Source organism: Littorina saxatilis, linkage group LG4 (assembly GCF_037325665.1).
Source record: "Littorina saxatilis isolate snail1 linkage group LG4, US_GU_Lsax_2.0, whole genome shotgun sequence".
NCBI classification, from domain to species: Eukaryota; Metazoa; Mollusca; class Gastropoda; order Littorinimorpha; family Littorinidae; genus Littorina; species Littorina saxatilis.
The window spans coordinates 24,949,681-24,973,110 of NC_090248.1; the positions used below are offsets into that span (position 1 = coordinate 24,949,681).

General features: G+C 41.3%; 1 protein-coding gene across 1 annotated transcript in view; it reads left to right on the forward strand.

Annotated features, from left to right (window-relative positions):
* The first annotated feature begins 2,367 nt into the window (after positions 1 to 2,367).
* LOC138964304 (uncharacterized) overlaps positions 2,368 to 23,430 on the forward strand; it is a 37,274-nt gene continuing 16,211 nt past the window's right edge. The window contains exons 1-8 of the mRNA XM_070336220.1: positions 2,368 to 2,504; positions 13,429 to 13,639; positions 15,677 to 15,780; positions 16,118 to 16,256; positions 18,756 to 18,859; positions 19,170 to 19,226; positions 20,144 to 20,311; positions 20,839 to 20,969. Coding sequence (XP_070192321.1) covers positions 2,455 to 2,504; positions 13,429 to 13,639; positions 15,677 to 15,780; positions 16,118 to 16,256; positions 18,756 to 18,859; positions 19,170 to 19,226; positions 20,144 to 20,311; positions 20,839 to 20,969 — 964 coding nt within the window. The 5' untranslated portion in view covers positions 2,368 to 2,454. The remainder of the gene's footprint in view (positions 2,505 to 13,428; positions 13,640 to 15,676; positions 15,781 to 16,117; positions 16,257 to 18,755; positions 18,860 to 19,169; positions 19,227 to 20,143; positions 20,312 to 20,838; positions 20,970 to 23,430) is intronic.

Genomic DNA, 23,430 nt, shown 5'->3' on the forward strand with positions numbered 1-23,430 from the left:
CTGGTTGGTCCGGTGTCAGAACTATGTGACTGGCTGAGACATGAAGCCTGTGCTGCGACTTCTGCCTCGTGTTTGGCGCACGTTATATCTCAAAGCAGCACCGCCCTCACAAATATGGCCCTTCGTGGTCGGCTGGGCGTTAAACAAACAAACAAATACGCACATAGACAGACGGACACACACACCTTTACAAACAAACACATGTACACACTCATACACACACAAACTCATACACACACATACATTCACACACACACACACACACACTCTTTCTCACTCTCTCTCTCAGTCTTTCTTACGCACACACACACACACACATACACACAAACACACACACACACACATACACACACACACACACACACACGAGTACAGACTCATGCACACACACACACACACACACCGTGCACACACACACACACACACACTAACACTAACACACTAACACACTAACACTAACACATGTGCACAAAATGAACACACACACACACACACACACACACACACAGGGGCGGATAAGTTGCTTTGTAAGGGGGGGGGGGTGCACTTTGAATCAAAAGTGAATGTGATGGGCGCGAAGCGCTCGAATTTGCTAGGGGGGTCTGGGGGCATGTCCCCCCGGAAAAAAATTTGGCCCAAAGAAGCAAAATGGAGCCATCTGGTGCCATTTGAACTTAGAAATGGTCATAGAATCAGCTTTCCAAATTTAAAAATTTTTTTTTTTTTGCTGGAGGGGGGGGTGCACCTACACCCTGTGCACCCCCCTCGTCCGCCCCTCACACACACACACACACACACACACACACACACACACACACACCGCGCGAGAGAAAAAGACTACAGGGAGGCATGACGTCATGATGCATTAATTGACATCAAAGACTTTTGACCGTGACGTAATCTTCTCACGCGAGCTTTATCCATAGTCTTGAACAACCACACACAAATAGACTTGGAAAGTACAGAATTTCTACCCGTCCAAAGCGGCCTTGGGTGGCGTTTGCTCAAAAAATGGGGGCGACTATTGCACCCACCGTATTTTTGTTAGTATGGTCCCAATTTTTGGTGAACTTCCATCTCCGACTGTAGCACGTAGCCGGGCACAAAGAATCCTTCTTTATCATGTATTATCGGTATGAAAATGCGTTCGTGGGATACCTCCAGCTTCGCTGGGATTAAATGCAAAACCACTTTGCCAATGACGATTAAAAAAAATGCTGCGTTTTGGAGCTAAAATGGTTTCTCTTTAAGTGCCTTTGATTCCATTGTTTCCAGCCAAGAACCACGATGCACAGACAGAAGGCAATGAACAACTTAAAGAGGCACATACGAAAAAACACACGTCATGGAAAGTCACAATTAAGTTCGTTTTATCCTTTCACGGGTATATACATTAGCTTCCTAGTGTACCCGTTAACTTCAAATGTCCAGTGTTTCGATAGTTCTTGTGTGAAAAAAACCCGCAACAGACATCTATAAGCGAATAGTCCCATGAGTCCTGATTGAAAATAATCATAGATTACAAGCGTAAGCTTGAAGTCACAAAAAGATGGGAGGCAACTCGGTCGTGTAAGTCAGTGATGTCGCTCAGTTGCCCAGTATCATGAGTATGCATTTTGAACAAGTGTGAACAAGCGCAGAACACACGCTCTAAAAATTATAATTAAAAACTAATTCGACCTTAAAAAATGTGTCAACTGACACTTGCACTCCAGAAGGATTTCACAAAAATAGGAGACCAAGAAAAATGTAATATACTCGCCGCAAGCGGAGCCTGAACCCCGGACTACAGTGTTCGCAGCGCATCGCCTAAACCGTTAGGCCACCAAACCTTCGCTCATGACAGGCAATAAATTATAAAAATATAAAAACTGGTTGAATTTTATTTACATGGACATTTGTCGTTTGTCACCCATCGCATTTTATAAAGCGCCCTTGAATAGCACAAATACACGATCATAAAGCATTATCATGTCCGGGGATCCAAAAAAAAAGAAGGCCGACATAAGCGCATGCGCAAACGCCTGCCGACACCCATAAGCTTTCAGCTATACATACATGTGAGCCGACGCCAGCGTAGTACTAGGGCTCGTGGCCCTAGAATGATACGGTTCAAACGGTCTTGCTCTCTCTTTTTTTTCTCCTTTTCAAATACGTTCTGTTTTAGCAAGAAGACAAGGAATGAACGTACCAAACACAGAATTCGGTTTTTTTCTCCATTTCTTGGACACAAGTAACATCGGACATCTTCTAATCCATGATTAGCACGTTTGACTTTTGAGTATTCCTCCTTATTTCGTGCTGTTGTCAGTATTTAGACACTGCAATCAAAACCAACAATGCAGTTACCTCCCTTTGAGAGTAATTTGTCTGCTGTGTGAAAGTAAGCTGCCAAGCAACTTCGCGTTCAAACATGTAGGACGCGATAGCCAGCCACATGGCTCATTGATTGAAATGTGCAGTGTTGTGGACGGATGGTTCTCCTCATTGGTTTGCTTTACGAGGTAAGTAATGCACAGAATGGGATGTTTTAGGTGTTAGAGCGTACATATAAAATTATAAATCTGGGCTGTCGATTTCCCTATCATGGACTGAATGCGTAAATCGTTGCACTCATTGCCGCATGATCCTGAGGAGTAACTGACGCGAAACCTTATCTAAACATGAATGTATAGTGATACCGATAGACTAGTTCGCTAGGTGGACTGTCTGGGTATGATGAAACAACTTTCTAGTGACTCGGTGTAAGTGTAGGCTCACGTCACAGCTGTAGCACTAGCAGTTGTGTGAATACAGTATTAGGATTGGACAGATAGGGCCTACATGTATGCAAGTTGCAACAGATGGTAAATCTCCATAATATAGTAAAGTTCTATCAAGTGTGACCAAATAGATCAGTACGTGTGTACATCTGCTTCTTAGTTCTAATTAATCAAGTTCATTTGTTGTCGTTTCGTGTCGCTATGTTGTTATAGCGATCGAGTGCTGAGCTAATTACTAAATTAGTCAAGGATCACAAGAACCCATAATTTAGCCAAATTTTGGATGAAAAAGGTTCAGGAAAAGGCTATATTATTCACTCCAAGTGTATACAAGGTTTTCAAGTCTTTCACACTCAGACATTGAAATGCCTCGTTACAAGTCCTATTTGTTCATTATCCAACCACAAACTTTTTGACATACATGTGATCTACTTCTGCAGTTTATTTTATTTTGTGTTTAACTTGTTGGTAATTACTTGAAACTTGTTAACACATTTCCTAAAGTTTTTCATTGCAATAGGCAGGGGTCGACACTAACTTATTAGATGGAAATTGCTGGGGCGGAAAAAAAAAATCTGGGGCCCACTCTCAGTATTCACGTGCGGCAATGCATTGTCTGTTTTTCTTCATCGTACTGAAGCCAGGGAAATTCTTTCAACCATTTGACATTGAAATTACGACAGCGCTTCGCGTTTTAGGCTGCATCGGTCTCCTTTTTTCGTTTCTCTCCACCCTGTTCTTCATCTTCATTTCCATGTCTTTTTACACCAGGGATGTGTCGCCACATTTTGCGTTTGGCATTTGAAGGCGATACTTATCTCTCACGCTAAAGAGCGCAATCTGGGAGTTATTTCCCTTACGACATTGTCCTTCGACGATTTGAATGTGTTTTTTTCTTGACTGCGGCATTGATCGTAACGCAAATTTCAGTGACGACTTTGACTGGCGATTTTTAGTGATTGGCTCTGCTGGCATTAGAATTTTCGGTTTGTCATTGTTGGAATTTATCCTGGGGCGGAGTGGGCCCCAAGCTTCGGCAATGTTTGGGGCGGAACACAAAACTCTGGGGCGTTCCGCCCCCCGCCCCCGCTAGTGTCGAACCCTGAATAGGTATGTTTAACCCTGACTCTTGCAGAATGAAAGTCTTTCATTTATTTGAATGCTCAGATGCCTAGACCCAAGCTGGTTCTGCATGGTGTGTGCATCACTCGCATTACTTTTGTATTTCTACGTTTTGAATGTTTTCCAAGTTACTTTTTTTTGTTAAACCTTCAAATCAGACCCCAGAGAATGCCATGGTACAAAGCATATATCTCATAGACTCGTTGTCAAAGTGTATGCATGGACGGAAATCTGTGTCACTCTGTAAGTGTATACCACTAAGACTCCCCTATATATATCTAGTGCTGCTTTCCTGAATTTGACCTATATCTTGTGCTGTTCTGAGGCCTGTTTTGGAAAGGAGAGCAGAAGGGGTCTCATTCAACCCAAGTTGGGAGAATATTTCATCATTCATGTATACAGGAAATGCACGGCCTGGTGGTTTTCTCAGTTCTTCTTGAGTATGACGTGAAACACCCTAAACAATAATACTTTTACCGAAAGTTTGCCGATAACCATTTGTATGAATTTAAACAAGGAAGTAATATTACCACCAAGAAGAAGTATTAAGATCCGCCTTTGTTCCAAGTGAACTGTGAAGGAGCTGAAAGGGAAGGGTGGATGAGGAAATGAGTGAATCAATATATATGTATATGACTATGTGTTGTATCTCGTTCAATTCAGCACTAAGTTCCATTTCAGTCAAGTTCCATTTGTATCAATTTATGCCAAGGTAGTTGGTTATCTATGAATTCATTCTTTATAGACTTCAACTCGAGCAAATGTGTTGTCATGCAGTTACTTATTCATTCTGAAGACATGTTGTGTGTGTGTTACAAAGCCCTTTTATGCTAGCAATTAGCATCAAATGCTTTCAAATGCATTGTATAAGAATGGCTTAAAGATTTTGCTGGCCTTCAGGTTGATGTTAATACTTAGCGAGAAAACTTGAATGAATGTGTCTGACATGTCTAGGGATAATAAGCAGTGGTGGGTTTTAATTGAGGGCAATTTTTTGAAGCAGTGTACTTGCAATCCCTGGGCGGGGATGTAGCCCAGTCGGTAGCGCGCTGGATTTGTATCCAGTTGGCCGCTGTCAGCGTGAGTTCGTCCCCACGTTCGGCGAGAGATTTATTTCTCAGAGTCAACTTTGTGTGCAGACTCTCCTCGGTGTCCGAACACCCCCGTGTGTACACGCAAGCACAAGACCAAGTGCGCACGAAAAAGATCCTGTAATCCATGTCAGAGTTTGGTGGGTTATAGAAACACGAAAATACCCAGCATGCTTCCTCCGAAAGCGGCGTATGGCTGCCTAAATGGCGGGGTAAAAACGGTCATACACGTAAAAGCCGTGGGAGTTTCAGCCCATGAACGAACAAACAAACTTGCAATACCTATTCATTTTGCTTGACAGATAGTGAGTCTACAAGTACTTGTCGTAGAAACTGATAATCAGGTTTTAGAAATGAGGTCAGTTTAAGCTATGCACTGATAATGGTTACAGGTGTGACAGCCCCATTACAGATGTTATGAACAGAAAAGAAAACCAGATTTCTTTGGGAAAACTTGGTTTTGAAAGTGGCCATGTTGAAAGTACAGTGGAACCCCCCTTTTAAGACCCCCCCCCTAATTTAAGACTTCCTCCCTTTTTAAGAGTCTGTTTTTTTCAGACTTTCTTTTCATAACCTCTGTCAATTTACCCCCATTTTAAGACTCCCTCCTTTTTAAGACCTGATTTTCTCAGATTTTTGGAGGTCTTAAAAGGGGGGTCCCACTGTATTTGATTTGTGTAAAGTTTCACAACACCTGCTTCAACCACTTACACATTACATCCCCTGCCAAAGTCATAACAAGTGGCAAGCCTAAAGGAAAATGTTTGCATGCTTTTCTTCCTTTTCTTCCTTTTCTTTGCCTCTAGCTTAGGCTGAGCCAGAAGTTTGTGAGATTGTAGTGGTTGCCTTGGTTACCTGAAGTAAGTTTGGCATGAAAAACAAACATTTCAGCTTGGGGTCACAGTGGAACCCACTTGTACACACAGGATTTAAGACAAGGTATTCTTTCAGTTTACAGTGGAACCCCCCCTTTTAAGACCTAAAAAACAAATTGGACAAAATCAGGTCTTAATAAGGAGGGAGTCTTAAAATGGAGGTAATTTTAGAGATGTTATGAAGAGAAAATCTGAGAAAGTAAGGTCTTAAATGGGAAGAGTCTTAAATTGGGCCGGGGGGGGTCTTAAAAGGGGGGTTCCACTGTACTCGGATTGCTCAGATTTTTATCATAACATCTGTATTAATTTACTTTCATTTTATTTAAACTCTCTCCTTTATTTAGACTCTCTCCTTGAAGGCCTTACATTTTTTTTCAGATTTTAAGGGGGTCTTAAAAGTCTTCACAGACTGATTGGGTAGAAGTGTCAATACAGTGATACCTGCAATGTAAGGCCCCTCTGATGAGTGGACACCTCCCATGAAAGGACACCTTCTGGAGTCCATTTGTCTGTTATTGTGACCGAAATGTACCTGTCATGACAGGCCACCTGCAATGTATGGACACTCAACTGGTCCCAAGGGTGTCATTTCATGGCATGTACCACTGTACAATGCAAGAGTGGAGTGGAAAGTGGGTCATTGTTATTGGACTAGGGTCTGAGCAACTGACCAGTGGGTAGTCAGTACAGCTGTGGCACTGTAATTCTTGCACAAAGACACAGGTGTGGCTTTTGAAGGATGTTGATAATCCCTTAATGGAGTTTTGACAGGTCTGAGATTGCTGTGAAACTTAGGTTATTCTTGGAGCTGTGAACTGAGGAGCAATTGCTGCATGTGAAGAGCAACATTTAATTTCTTTCTGTGTGCCTGTTGTACATGTCTAAGGTTTAGGCATGAGATAGGTTCACAGACAGGGGGAGTTAGAGCATTTTCTCTTCCCCGAAAGTGGCATATGACTGCCTGAATGGTGGGGTTAAAACAGTCATACACGTAAAAGATAGTGGGAGTTTTAACACATGAACAAAAAAGAAGAGTATTTTGAAACCTCCGGGAATAATTCTTTCAATAACCAGGCAGGGCATGCTTGCAGGCTTTTCGTTAACAATTTCATGATCTTGTGCCTGATGTTGCATGTATAAATGCGAAGAACAGTTGTCCGTGCTTTATTGTGAAATAATGCGAAACAAGTACAAAGCATGATATTTTTATAACCTTACAATTACGTCTAGACGACCAATGCATATAACTTACAAGTCTTAACTTGAAACTCGTTCTGCTGAAAATGAAAAAAATTACTAATGGATTAATACTAAATTATTTACAGATATTTGAAGGTAGACAACAGCTGGGCTATACAGTTAAGGGTAGAGATGTCAAGCTTTTCAAGTTTTGTTCAAGGTTCTTAATAAAAAGCCTCAGAAAAAGTGGTTTTTGTCCTTAAAAGTGATATTTGAATGTATTATGGGTCAAATTTGATGTTTTCTGTTACTTTTTTATTTTTATTTTTATAAAACATTTAGTTTTTAGGACAGATTCATCTTCCAGAAAGATAAAGATAGAACTTTGCAGTATGTTTTTATTTTACTCGAAAAAGGTATATATTAGATTTCTTTACACAATTAAAACAGCAGTGATACACACAGGAGCCTCGTTTTTTTGTTTCACAAGAACATGGCGATTATTTTTCAGACGACAGAAGTTCCTGCATCTGAAGTGCTTATATGGGTTTAGAACTTGATAGTACAACCAAAAGTTTTGCATTTGACCAGAATTTTCACTGGCCAGCAGGGCGAACTGCCAGGCGATTTCTACTAGCAATCGGGCGGACGGTTTGGCCATCCCTGTTGTGCTTTTCTTTTGTAAAAACATGGATAGATTTGTGGTGGTGAATGTGATAGCTTACATGAGAAGTGATGTACCTTCAAATAAAAATGTGGTAAGCAGGCTTGATAGTGGCGAGTATTTTACTCGCCGTGGCGAGTAGAAACATGTAACCTGCGAGTACAAATGTTCCATCTACTCGTCAAATGCCGAGTAAAGTTGCTGAAACAAATTGTTGGTTTGGCTAGTAAAGTTTGCTCTCTGGCTAGTGAATTTTCAGAATCACTTAGCCAAAGGCGAGTACACCATTTGTTGGACTTTCAGGGCTGGTAAGATATAACATGTTCAGCCAATTGCCTTATACTGGTACTGTTCTAACAAACTATATTGATCAAAGGCAGTTTGAACTGAAGTAAAGTTGGTTTGCTCTGGGCATGTACCTGCATGTTAACATTTCCTTTCTATCTTTTTTAACTAGCCTTGTTCAGTCCCTCATGTCTGTTTGAAACAAGTACAGTGGAACCCCCATTTTAAGACCTTCAAAAATCTGAGAAAATCAGGTCTTAAAAACGAGTCTTAAAATGGGGGTAAATTTACTAAGATTATCAACAGAAAGTCTGAGAAAAGAGGCTCTTAAAAGGGAAGGAGTCTTAAACTGGGGGGTCTTAACTGGTTGGACAAAGTTGAGGAATGGACACAGTTGAGCTTCCCGGACCTCCTGGCGACAGCCTCCCATAAAACTACCTGGAGAAGGGTTTCTTTCTTCTCTTAAAAGGGGGACTTTCAACTGTAGCTGCAATTTTGATAACAGAGCTATAAGTACACTCATTGTATGCTAAGTATGCTGCTTGTACTTTGTAGATTTAGAGGAAGATTTATCTGACACCTGAACATTGGGCAGTGCAGCAGTATCACTTGAGTCACTCTTTACTGGTTGGAGTGTTGAAACTTGGCATGTTTCACTGTTGTTTTTTTCTTAATGTTACGTGTTTATGTTTTGGGGTGGTGTTGGTGGTGAGGAGCTTACAATGATACAATATTCACCGATTGCTTTCAACATGGAGGGGTGTGCCTAAATTGTCTCACCTGTGATTTGTAAATGGAATCCCTCAGGCCGGAGGGATTCCATTTACAAATCACAGGTGAGACAATTTAGGCACACCCCTCCATGTTGAAAGCAGCAGGTCGATATTGTAATTGTAAATCTATCCATTCAAAGGATCTTTCTTTTTGGATGTGAAGTGGCACCTCAATTCATCAATTTTATTCATGACTTGTCACGTACTTACCATCGCCTTCGGTGCAAGTATAGTCCCATGGAATTACGATGTGCTTAGCACATTATAATTCGCTTGAGGTTATTATGTGCTTTTCTATATTTTACAGACTGACTTTTCCATGGCTTGTTCCTTTTGAGAAGTCTGCAAAGGCCGAATCACAAAGTGACGTTCTCGCTAGAACAATTCGTCATTCATTATAACATGACGTCACATCCTTTTCATGTCTCGGTCACCAAATTGCGTACTTGCTGTCTTCCATTTCCCTTGATTTGTCTATCGTTCGTGCGCATGACCAACCGGCTGGCAGAAACTATTGCAGTCATGGCGACACGTGAAACACATGACTTGTATTGATACGCTTGCCAGGAAGTGTACATTGAGGCAGATCCATTTGGAGGTGAGACACGCTGATTGCCTGACCGCTGAGTGATTGCATTGACCAATCAAAATGTCGAATTAACAAAGAAGGATTTACAATTCTTTATGGAATGGATTCAACTGGACGGATCACGTGCCCCCCCCCCCCCACCCTTGTTGTTTTAAGAGACCCATTTTAACATCGTTTTTTTCTCAGATTTTCTGTTCAAAACATCTTTGAATTTACTTCCCTTTTGAGGTCTTATTTTCTCTAAAAAAAAATTAAAGAAATGAGGTCTTGAAGTGGGGTGGGGTGATGGTTTCAATGCAGATGTATCCGGATGGACTTCACAAGAATAATTTTGCCATGCATGTTAATTAGTAGGTTAGATATATAATAATATTTTGCATACTGAGATTCATAGAAGTTTGACTGAACTCTGAATATAGATGGAAAGAACTACAATTCTGATCTAATCTGGATAGGATCCAACCTGTGATTTAAACCCGATGAAATGGGAATCTTTGGTAATAAAACACTTGATTCTAATTTCATCTGGCTCAGATGAGAATTACAGTTTTATCCAGAACTTCACTGGATAGAATTAGTATTCTAATTTTATTCAGTTTTTAAATCAAACCCACAAATCATCTAGATGAGATGGGAATTCTGATTGTATCCGGCCTATCTGACTAGAATCAGAATTCTGATTTCATCAAAGAAACTCCTGTGTGAATTGGACCAAACATGTATGCAAAACCAACTCAGATGATACAACCGGCAACTTATTGGAATGTTTTACCTTTGCACTTATTAACATTTACCCAGACAGATACAGTACAAGGAAACACATTAAAACGATTGACAGACAAAATATTATTTGTTAAAACAGAATGAGGTTACATCGATTTAGTGTTCTAGGTCTTGTTTTGGCTCGTATTCAATTCATAATGTTGACATTTAGTCCAACACCCCCCGCAGGTTAGGGGGAAGAATTTACCCGATGCTCCCCAGCATGTCGTAAGAGGTGACTAACGGATTCTGTTTCTCCTGTTACCCTTGTTAAGTGTTTCTTGTATAGAATATAGTCAATGTTTGTAAAGATTGTAGTCAAGCAGTATGTAAGAAATGTTAAGTCCTTTGTACTGGAAACTTGCATTCTCCCAGTAAGGTCATATATTGTACTACGTTGCATTAGCCCCTGGAGCCTTTGTTTTTATTAGTGCTTTTGTGAACAAGAAACAATTAATAAGTGGCTCTATCCCGTCTCCCCCCCACCCCCCCCCCCCCCCCGCCCCACCCCTTTCCCCGTCGCGATATAACCTTCGTGGTTGAAAATGACGTTAAACACCAAATAAAGAAAGAAAGAAAGATTTAGTCCAACACCCGTGTCTTTCATGAATGCTGGGAGAACTTTTGAGGTTGTTCGTCTACCTTTATAGTTGGGGGGCCCGGGTAGCTCAGGTGGTAGAGCACTGGACTTGTGATCGAAAGGTCGCTTGTTCGAATCCGGGCCGGGACGGACACAGGTCAACCTTATGTGCAGACCCAGAGACGGTATCCATCTCCCACCCCCGTGTCACCACAGTGGCACGTAAAAGACCTCGGTCATTCTGCCATAAGTGCAGATGGCTGATACCACCTAAACCTGCATACACTTGTGTATCTCATCTAACGTCGGGTTAAAACCCGGGAACATGCCCCTAATGACTAAATTTCCTGTGAGGGCGTAAAACTTGAATTTCTTTCACCTTTATAGTTTTATCAGTCAGACACTTTCCTCGCATAATTATGTTGATCCAGTTCTGCAGGCACGAATCAAATTAACTTTCACACCAGTCTTTTCAAAGGAAGAAAACTTGTGAATATTGGGCAGGTTGAGTGAGTCTTCTTCACAGAATATTGTGTTAAATAAAGCCAGGCTGCAAAGTGTATTTTATATACAGTGGAACCCCCCTTTGAAGACCCCCCATTTTAAGACTCCCTCCCTTTTAAGACCATGTATTCTCAGATGTTCTGTTCATAACCTCTGTAAAATTACCCCCATTTTAAAACTCCCTCCTTTTTAAGACCTGATTTTCTCAGATTTTTTAGGTCTTAACAGGGAGGGGTTCCACTGTATTACCAGTTTTCTTGATGACCTCCAGTATTTTGCAGGGGTGTGTACAGTTCATTTTTTAGTTGTTGTTTTTATTCACACACTGTCCCTTACTTTATACTGTATGTGGATACTGTAAACTTTTGTCACTCTTTAAAATTATTTAAAGTGCCTTCCATGTCATTGCAAGTATTTAGTGGTTGTATGAGAGCCAGTGATTTGTAAGGCCTAAAAATAAAATAGGTGTGGTTACGGTAAACCGACCTACCCTATTTTTAAGGGCCGACCCTATAACTTTTTATTACATTTGTCAACAAAAAAAAAAACGAGTGCAGAAAACGCAATGAAAGCGAAATCGCCCGAGTCGCACACTTATTTCCCTGTCAAGTAGGTTTAATTTGTACACATTAGAAAAAAAAAGTTAAAAAAAAAAAAGTGATTGCCTACCTTCCTACCCTATTTTTTTTGGCTATGTTACCGTAACCACACCTATTTTTTGGGGGGGCCTAATGTATGAGAGCCAGTGTAGTATAGTGTTTATAGTGCTTGCCTCTCACGCTGGATGTTGTGGGTTTGATCCGCATTTGGGCCGAATGCAAATACCCCATTTTCACCGGGCTGTCCAGTCTAGCCTGCTGGAAATTGGTACCTGAAACAATTTAGGGCCGGGGAAGCTAGGAGAAATTCGAATCAGTGTGCGTTTACGACCAAAGATTCTCATTTCATTCAGTTCAGATCGTAATTCGGATCTGTGCCAGTTAATATCAAATTATGATTTTAGCCAGCTTGATTCAGAATTCCCGCAGTGGGGCACTGCGGTTATGAAATTAAAGGTCCCTCCTGTTTTTGGAACCGCAGGAGCTTTCTAGTTTGCTGTTAGGTAGATTTTTGGTTCCTCTTTCCTGTCATGCTCTCTTTTTCTTCGTGAATTCTTTTCTTTTTTCTGCCTTCTTGCTCATTCACCGGTATTTTTTCCAAAAATCTCTTCTCGCCGCTTGTCTCGCGATTCATGTATAGTTTAATCTGTTAGTGTTCTGATGTAAGTCCAGCAGTAGATAGGTTAAGCCTATTTTAACATACTGGAAACTGGTAATCTTCCAGTAGGTATTAATTTAGTTTTACTAAAGCCTGCTGGGACACAAGTAATGGGTTAGTGCATTTGTAAACAGGAATCGCTTGACAAGTGGCCCCCTTCATCCCCCCCTTCCTCGTCCTGATATGGCTCTGCGTAGTCGGCTGGACGTTAAGCAACAAATAAACAAACAAAACCGGGCTGTCCAGTCTAGCCTGCTGGAAATTGGTACTTGAAACAATTTAGGGCCGGGGAAGCTAGGAGAAATTCGAATCAGTGTGCGTTTACGACCAAAGATTCTCATTTCATTCAGTTCAGATCGTAATTCGGATCTGTGCCAGTTAATATCAAATTATGATTTTAGCCAGCTTGATTCAGAATCCAGACTAGTACAGTGGAACCCCCTTTTTAAGACCTACACAAAAAAATCAGAAAATCGGGTCTTGAAAAGGAGGGAGTCTAAAAATGGGGATACATTTTCAGATGTTATCAACAGAAGATCTGAAAAATCAAGGTCTTAAAAAGGGAAAATTAAGTCATGCCGAAAGGGGGGTTCCACTGTATTTAGATTTCAATCTCAGCCATGACCGGGGATGGCCAAATCGGCAGCCCGATCGCCAAGGGCAATTGAGTAAAAATTCCGTCGGGCTAGTAGAAATCGTTCGGCAGCTCGCCCGGAGGCAAAACAACTTTCGGTGGTACATGTACTATCAATTTTCAAAGCCATATGAACACTGGGAAAGCATGATCATCGCTGACCACAGTCCGGCTGTCTATCGAATCACCGCGCTATTGTGTGTGTTTCTGACAGTCACAATTTTAGTGCGTGGTGTGTACCGAGCTAGTGAAATTATTAGCTTGCCAGTGAAGTAACTCGCCAAGCTGGCGAGTGGAATTTGTGAGATTTTGGCCATCCCTGATGACATATGTACTTTTTGTTTTCTTCAGAATGAGGACAAGACAGATGAAGAGCAGCTGGACCTTGGCATTTGCTGGTGTGTGTTCTTGTGGGATCCTGTACATTTGCTACGCTGTGTCATGGAACGCCAACATTCCCAAGATGGCCTACCTGCCGGAGCTTCCCCCACAGCTGAAAAAAACTACCGGTTATGACATATGGCCTTCCTTCCAAGTTCCTGTCAATGAGCAAGATGAACAGGTTTGCATTGATTTATCTTTGTGTGGGTGGAAGGATTGGTCCACAAGTGTGTGTGAGAGAGAGAGAGTAGGTTGAATAATTAACCTCTTTTCTATGTACTGTAACTCGCTGGAACAATTTTAGATGAATTCTGCAGGGAAAGGCTACTTTTGATCTCTCGTTACAAGCATGCATGCACTTGGGAAAAAATTTAGAAAAGAGAGGGCTCTTACTCTTGAATTTGTTTATCTTTTTTTGCTAACTGAACGTCAAAAGAGCACTTGCTGTTACAGTGGAACCCCCTTTTTAGACCCCCCAATTTAAGACCCCCTCCTTTTTAAGAACCTGTATTCTCAGATGTTCTGTTCATAACCTCTGTAAATTTACCCCCAGTTTAAGACTCCCTCCTTTTTAAGACCTTTGTTTGTTTGTTTGCTTAACGCCCAGCCGACCACGAAGGGCCATATCAGGGCGGTGCTGCTTTGACATATAACGTGCGCCACACACAAGACAGAAGTCGCAGCACAGGCTTCATGTCTCACCCAGTCACATTATTCTGACACCGGACCAACCAGTCCTAGCACTAACCCCATAATCCGTCGCGATATAACCTTGAACGGTTGAAAACGACGTTAAGCACCAAATAAAGAAAGAAAGAAACCCCATAATGCCAGATGCCAGGCGGAGCAGCCACTAGATTGCCAATTTTAAAGTCTTAGGTATGACCCGGCCGGGGTTCGAACCCACGACCTCCCGATCACGGGGCGGACGCCTTACCACTAGGCCAACCGTGCCGGTTTCTTAAGACCAGATTTTCTCAGATTTATGAAGGTCTTAAAAGGGGGGTTCCACTGTAATCTCATTTTACTTTCACCCTCTCTCAGTCTTTTCACCTATTCCTCTTCACACATATTTTTTTCTCTCAGTCCTTTCAGTTAGCACATTTGGGCTAGGAGCTGTCAAAAAAATGTTTTATACTCAGTGAAAGTAGTGCACATCAATAGATCACACACACGCTAAAAAGTATATGAGTGTACACAGAAGGAGACTGAATAAACAGCTACAGCAGCAGATTAAAAGATGAAGGCAAAAGTATAAAAGTGAATACAGCTTAGAGGCAGAATTGTTGTATACATTAAAATCATGTATCTTTATACTTATAGTGTATGCATGCACACATACATACAGGCACACAAAAACACTCACACACACACACTGATAAAAACAGATTCATAAAAGTTTCCCTTCCACATGAGACCAGGGTTGTGTGTGGTGGACTTTCCTTTTCGGGCTTGAACTTCAAGTCACCATGCAAATCAGTTATAGATCCATATATCATGATCAAATGCACAGCTTCTGAACTTTTGTTGTGGTCTTTATAAGCTTTTCATGCAGTGGAAACCCCCTTTAACTTAAGTACCTCCCAAATTCGGAGATAAGGAAAGAGTCTTAAAATGCAGACAAATTTACTGAGGCCATGAACAGAAAATCCGAGAAAGCAAGGTCTTACAAGTAAGCAAGTCTTAAACTTTAAGCAAAGATTTATTTGTGAAAAGTATAACGCAGTTGTGAATAATACAGTAGATAAATTCTACAAGGATTGGCGCCTGTATATGCACGTTTTGATGTAACCCTTAGGTTTTTTCGTTCTTAAAACCTTTTGATAATGCGACCACCAAACCACTGAACATCCCTCCCTCCCCATTCCATCCTCCCATGTTGTAATTGTCCAAGTGTGCTTTTCTGTTATATGATTCTGTCCTTTTGGTTAGGTGATGTCCTGTAATGTACAACATATACTTGTAAAAAAAAATGTACAAAAAGAGAATAAAAAAAAAAGTTAAAAAAAAGTAAGCAAGTCTTAAATCTGAGGGTCTTAAAAAATGGGGTTGAGGGAGGTGGGGTTCCATTGTACTGCAGCGTTGGTTTGGGTTGGATTGGATGATTGTTCTTCTAGGCAAAGTGGGTTTTTTGTTAGCGTGTTTGCTAGTTGTTCATTTGGTTTTGTGTGTTTGACCTGGGTTTTTTTGTCTAACATTATTCTGATATTCATTTCAGGATTGGTTCCAGCAACGGTGCCTTCCCTTTAGCGTGAAAATATCCATAGCAAACCTTGGCAGCATTCTCAGTCACTGGGCGAAAACATCAGATGAAAAATGCAGGTAAGTGTTTGGAAAGAAATGTATTTCGGGAGATAACAACTGTCAATCAACACAGGATACAATTGTGAACATGTCAAAGTACAGTCAAATCTGCCCTGGTGACCACCTCTCGATAACAAGCACCTGTCCACAATGACCAGCCAAAAGGATCCCAATTGAGTTTTTTTATATAATTATAATAATTCACCTTTCCATGGAAATCACCTAGTTGTAGTCTCGATGATGACTTGTTTTGAGTGTTGATCTTTTAGTTTCAGGCCGGCATATTGACTAAATGTTTTAATATTGCTTCATGCGACTGTTTTCTTCATTTCAAGACAGTTTTCTCTTTGTGCAGAAAATTATTGGTTGCCTTTAACACTTTGTACTCTGTGAGCACAAGAAACGCATCCCTCATTCTACCAGACCCTTTTCAAGTCAAGGTGAAAAAATGGCTCGGCAACAATGAAGAGCTTTTCAAAGAAGTGTACCATCAGGTAGGTTTGGAGCAACATTTTCCATTTCATTTAAACGTTGTTGTTGTGGTTGTTGTTCTTGTTGAAAAGATATCATGGCCTGGGATGTCTTCATGTGGAATATTGAAACACTGATGATAGCAGAAATTCTGTGATTGTAAGCAAAGAGAGTATAGTTATGTGTGACTGAAACCTTACAAGTTTGTTTGCTTTTCTTTCCTTTTTATGTAATCTAAAAAAAAGAAAGATTTTTTATTGTGTTGCTTGCTGATGGTGGGATGTGGCCTTTGTGTGCATCTGTTTATAGTTGATTGAACGTGAAACTTAGGTCACTTTATCCTTCATGAATCCCGTTCTGTAGTTCAACTTGTATACCTTTTAAGGTGTTACGAGTGTGTTCAAGTTGCGGTTCTTGCTAATGTTTATACTCACTGAGTTACTTGCCTTGATTGCGATGGCGTATACGCACGGTTCAGTGTGCATTCGACAGGGGGTGCCCAATATGCACGGCTAGAACTAAGATACTTCTTGATTTCAGTAAATAGTTTCATCACATGTCAACTACCGTACTTTCCGGGTGACAAGGCGCTTCGTTATCTAAGACGCACCCCCTTCTTTTTAAAAAAAATTGTAATCCAGTCACCCATTGGACGCAGGGGGCCGATAGGGCGCACCAAAATGACCCAGTTTTTGCCATGAGAGGTGGTTCCCCTGTCATATCTGAGAGAGGAAACACTTCCTGCATCGGGGTCAGTGACCGGTCAGTGACCGACTTTAACTGAGTGAAAATATGTGTGCTCTGTGTGTGCGGCCAGATCAAAGGCATTGTGATAGCTGGGTGGCCTTGTTAAAAGACACGACCTTGCCATGAGAGGTGGTTCCCCTGTCATATCTGAGAGAGGAAACACTTCCTGCATCGGGGTCAGTGACCGGTCAGTGACCGAGTTTAACAGAGTGGAAATCTGTGTGTGCGGCCAGATCAAAGGCAGGGCAGTACCTAGTAGCTGAAACATGCATTATCACAAGTTGTTTGACTGGTACTCAAGCGGTCTCTTTGATTTTTTTCGTATTTCATACACGGATTAGGCGCTTCGTTATACAAGACGCAGGGGTCGAACTCGAGGAAAAAAGTCGCGCCTTATGACCCGGAAAGTACGGTAGTTTGTTTTTAAATTATTTTTTAGAGATCGCCAAATGGTATTGTGTGAATAACATCATTCGGTCGATTGTACACACTGCGCCGTGCTTATAGTAGCTCTCAGTCCATTCCTTCTTTCCGGTAGGATAACGTTACAAATCACAGTGTTTTCTGTAAGGTCACATTTGCCCACCTCCGAAAAAAATTTCTTATAAGAAAGTGAATAAGGAAACAACGTTTTCTCTGGCTGCATCTTTGTACATATAGCTCAGAGAAACATGTGCTCAAAATGTGTAATGGATCTCACAAGCGATTTTTTTTCTGGGGGTGAGGAGGGGTGGGGGTTGGGCGTATGCCCCTTGATCGGTCTCGGGCGCTTAGCGACCTCGATTTACACTCTTGAATTCTAAGAACACCCCCCTTACAAACTAACTGATCCACCCTGGTGTGTATAATATGTGTGTGGTGTGCAATTCAGAGAAATCTACTGGACAGATCTTTATGAAACTTTGCACACAAATGTTCCGACCCCCAACCCTTCCCCCTGATTCAAATACATGGATCAAAAGTCCAGTGTTCTACCAACTGACATACAGGGTTCCCAAATTATTTTTTTAATCATTTTTGTCAATCAAGATATGGGGGTGGGGTTGGTGCGGGAATAATTGTGAAGTAGACAATAAGGCAACAACTTATTTTGTTTACAGGTATTGTATCTGTATACAGTGAACTTAGCTGTGTTCAAATTTAGTTATGATCTGTCGAGCGAATTTTTTTTAATAACGTTTTTACTACTAAATGAGTGATAGTTTCATGTGTACGCCCTCGAGAAACCTCAATCATTTTCTGAAAATGCACGTTGATAAGTGCCGTATTATGATAAAGTGATACTCTTCATTCATTTATCTACACAAAGTAATGTTTCATTTATCATTTGTAGAGCTAAATATATCAGTTAGGATCACGTTAAGAATCACAGTGTTTTTCGCAAAATCGTACTTGACAACCCCCAGTAAAAAAATTATAAAAAAAATGTTAATAAGGCAACCACCTTTTTTCTTTGCACAGATGTGTCCATATTGCTTAGAGGAACCTGTGCACAAAATGTGTAATGTATCTGTCGAGCGATTTGAACACACAAGTAACCCCTTAAAATAAAAACAAGAGCATTTTGCATTGCTGTTAATGACAATATTCATTATTTCAGCTGAACACAGTTCAGGCTGGTCTGCATGTGCTTCTAATGTTTCCCTTCATTTATAACTATATAATATATTAACTTTTTATCAGATCTTCATGTAGTCTCTTGATATTTGTACAAAATTGATTTTTAGAATTGCTCTGTTGTTATCATTGTTTTGTTTTTGTTTTGATTTTTGCAGGAAATCATTCATGTAGTAAATCGTTTCACACGCGAGCACACCATTTTCAACCCTCTCCGAGACAAAAGACCAGTGTTACCACCGGATGAACCAGAAGCAGACTAGTGAGTCAATCTTATTTTGATTTCCCAGAGTTTCCTTTTCAGTCTACTGAGATGGATGCGCATCATTAGTGAGTGTTATTGTGAGCAGGGAAAATATCCAGAAAAATAAAATGCGCTGTGGTAGAAATAAACAGATTTAATGGAATGTATGCATTTTGAAGCATGGCAATTTAATGTTCACGGTTTTGTTTTTTTATCATGAGTTATAAGCTAGTAAAACATACAGGTGTAACTTTGGCAGTTAACTGTTAAAGTTTGTTTCAGTCAAATAATGTGCAACTGACAACGTTATTGTGTGTGTGCATTCCAGTTACGAAAACATCCTGAAAGAAACTAAAAAAAGCTGTGACTTCTGCAATTTTAAGAGGTATGTATGGACCTTTCTTTATTATGTGTACAAATTTACTTGTTATTCATACAATTATAAAACAAGAGGCGAAGCCTTCAAGGCTCACGTAAGAAATCGACAAACAGTAACACAAACTCAATCACTCCGTCACACATACACACACACACACACACACACACACACACACACACACACACACACACACACACACACACACACACACACACACACACACACACACACACACACACACAGTAAGCATAGGTGAAACTGTGCAAGAAAGCGCCAAGTAGTCTCGGCCCGCTCACAATAACAATGACCGAGACGTTCAGTAATTCCTTTGCGTGACGTCTAACCCTCTTACGTCATAATGTGACGTCTTCAAATAGTTTCTATCACACACGTCAAACACTTTTGACCGAGACTGACGTAATCCATAGACTCGGAAATGTTAAAGTTTCTATCACACACACACACACGCACGCACGCACGCACGCACAGACAGACAAAGTTTATCATCGCATAGGCTACACTTACGTGAGCCAAAAATAAAATTCTCACCAGTCTGTGAAAAAAAAATGTTGAGGTTGTAACTTATTTGTTACTTTTTGTATCAGTTTCTCAGGTCTGTGTGTGGCATGAAAGAAACCACAGAAGCTTTAAAATCAGGGAAAATTGGCCTTGGGTTTAAATGTCAAATGTGTATTTTTCTGTTATTTCCCTTTCTTGGAGGTTTAGAAAATTCAGGAAATCTATTGGGAAGTAAGCATTCACATAAAATAAATTGATCTCCTGAGGGCAAGTTTCATCAATCGTGTGGTTGGGAAGGTGCACATCTCTGTTTGCATGTAAATGTACAACAAACCTAGATTCAAACACAGAAAGTCTCATCAGTATATTTTCCTCATGGGGTTGAGCGTCTGTGCTTGTTGCAGCTACACGGCAGAGCACTTGTTCCATCGTGTGGAAAATGAGCACGCATTTTCCATGTCCAACACGTTCAAAGTGGACACGCTGCACGCTCTGATAGCCATGAAGCAGCACGATCCTCTGAGATGGTCGGCAGAGTCCTACATGGGGCTGATGAATCTCACTCTTGCGTGGTGAGTACATGTACGCTCTTGTTGCTGTTGTCAGTGGTGTTGGTAATGACGGTGTGGTGTAGTGTAGTGTAGGGGTGATGGTTGACTGTGTCGTGGTAAATGTTGCTGTTGTCAGTGGTGTTGGTAATGACGGTGTGGTGTAGTGTAGTGTAGGGGTGATGGTTGACTGTGTCGTGGTAAATGTTGCTGTTGGTGATGGGGCTGATGAATCTCACTCTTGCATGGTGAGTACGCTCTTAACTGTTGCTATCGTCCATGGTGATGGTACAGTAATGATGGTGTGGTGTAGTGTACAGGCATGAGAATCTTCATCTTTTGAACCTCTTCGGGTGTTGTTTGAAATGAAAAATGGTCACATTAAATTGATTATGAAGCTTTACGCAACACTCCTCATGTATAAAACAATTGCCCTTTATCTCTTACTTCACGATTAAGAAAAACTGATAACATCTTCAAAATGCTATATCTTCTTTGAATTCTTTCTTTTACAATTAAACATGTTTTTTTAATGTAATGCTTTTTTTCAGGTTTCAAAAAGCACACCGTTCATTTCCATCAGCACGATTCCCCTCTCTTATCTGGGATGTGCTGCCAAAGTGTGGTGCCAGTCAGGTTCACCCACATCTTCATGGCTTCCTGGACCCCGAAAGATATCATGGTAACGCCATCTTTTTGTCTTTTCTGTAGTTTTATGCATTGTTTTGCGTTCATTCGTTTATAACATTTGATGCCCACTTGCATACTGTGATGTGCACGACCACATACATGTGAATGTTGTGTACCTTCACACTCACATGCACACACACACACCGACCTGAACACAAGCACCCACATACACACTCGCTCGTTCATTTGCACACACACACACGCTCACACACCCCACACACACACACACAGTTGCAGTGTAGAAATCCCCTTTTAACTCTTACCAGTTCGGGGGTTTTAGGGCATATTTTACAGTGCTGTTGGTGCCTACTTGCCGAGTGGCTATCTGGGGTCATATTCTAAATGAAATATAGAAAGTTATATATCAAATGAAAGGAAAATGAATAAGCTTTTCATATTTGCAAAGATAATTGTGCTATCTTTAAAGGTAAAAAAGGTTATGGGGGTGACAACATGATTTTTGTTGAAATTTGTCATAAAGTGTGTCTAACATATGAGTTTATCCACTGTCCAACCCATCCAATGTAAAATAACCAATTTGTTTTGTGATAATTAGATAATTGGTCAGTGGAAAACTACAGGGGGGGGGGCATCGTAAGCTTGCTTACTATGGGTAAGGGAGCGAACTGGTAAGAGTTAAGGCCCCATAAAATCTAAGAAATGAGGTTCTTAAAAAGGAGGAAGTCTTAATTAAAAGGGAGGTAATTTTACTGGTTATGAACAGAAAATCTGAACAAATAAGGTCTTAAAAGGGAGGGAATCCTAAATTGGAGGGTCATAAAGGGGGGTTCCACTGCAGTTCAAACAGACAATATTTTCTAGCAGTCAGTGCAGTTGCACTATACAGTGGGACCCCCCTTTTAAGACCTCATGCAATCTAAAACAAGTCGCGTAAGGCAAAATTACTACATTTGGTCAAGCTGAGGAACTCACAGAATGAAACTGAACGTAGTCCGCCGCTAGTGCAAAAGGCAGTGAAAGTGACGAGCCTGTTTGGCGCGGTAGCGATTGCGCTGTGCTTCATAGCACGTTTTACTGTACCTCTCTTCGTTTTAACTTTCTGAGCGTGTTTTTAATCCAAATATAACATACAGCAGTCCCTGCAATGTACGGCCCCCGGCGTGAGCGGACACCTGACATGTACGGACACATTTGCTCGGCACGGAGTGTTTTCCTTCTATATTTGCCCCCCCTTAAACGGACACCTGCAAAACGTGGACACGGACACTCATTTTCGGTCCCAACAGCAGGTCATACCTCCAATGTACGGACAGACCATCGTCAAATTTTCACCACAACAAAATCGATAACAGAGCAGTCCGGCTCTTGGTGCAAAGATCACAGCCGCAATGGCGTGACGACAGTCACTGGTAACTTGAGTGCACCTGTACCCATCAGGAGGGGGGGGTAGTTTTGGTCAGGAGTGGAGTACATGCGAAGATGCCAACATGAAACTGCACTGTGCTCTTTATTCTTGTCTGTTGGGCGTAAACAACAGAAACCGTACAATCGATGAATGTCCTGAGCGAAAGAAAGTGAAAATCCGGCCACAGTTCTCAGCATCGTGTGTCTGTATGTAACCTCTTTCATTGACAAGATACTCTTGTTTCCCCTCAGCCTTGACCAGTGAGTCGGTTGCCTAATCTGTGAACACTTCAGTTGTCTTGCTGTGTCAAAAGTTACGACACAGTCAACTGGTTTTGCTCTGAGTGAACAGTTGGAGCTGACCTCTCTGGCCACAGCCCAACAGTACATGGCTGGAGGGAGTGAGAGAGAGAGGGGGGTGGGGGGTGGAGGGGTAGCTGGCTAAACTCTGTGGGGTGTCCGGTGTCACTGCATGTCAGCAGGAAGAGCATTGGAGAGAAATAGAGAGGTGTACTCTTCCACACAATTTCCAAGCATCAGTTGTCACGGCTTGGGGTAGGCATTAGTGAGGGAGAGTGGGAGCTGTGTTATGTACAGTGTATTTCTGACTGAAGAGTGAAAAGTCACTGCCATGCCACATGATCGGCATGCAGTCAATAAAGCCAGACAAGATGAAAATAAATTACATGATTATGACATGCAGCTCTATCTGCTGCTATTTATTCAAACTGGGTTTCAAGCTTATTCTTGCAAAGCATCTGCACACGCTCCTCTGTGCTGTGTTTGTGTGGCTGCTTTGGTATGTCAGTGCATGGTGAGTGTGTTCACTGCCTTGAGGATTTATTTTATCTCTTCTTTTCAACACTTTTCATACAAATCATTTTTACAGAACGTTTAAAGAAGTATTAGGAGTTTATTGTTTAGTAGCCACAAGAAGTGATTAGCATAGACTCAATCCTGTTGTTTGTGTGTCTCTGTGTGAGTGTATGAGGGAGGGGGTGGTGTGGTCACCCCTCCCGTGACCGGACACCTGCAATGTACGGACAGTTTTGCTATGGCCCAAGGGTGTCCGTTCATGAGAGGGACTG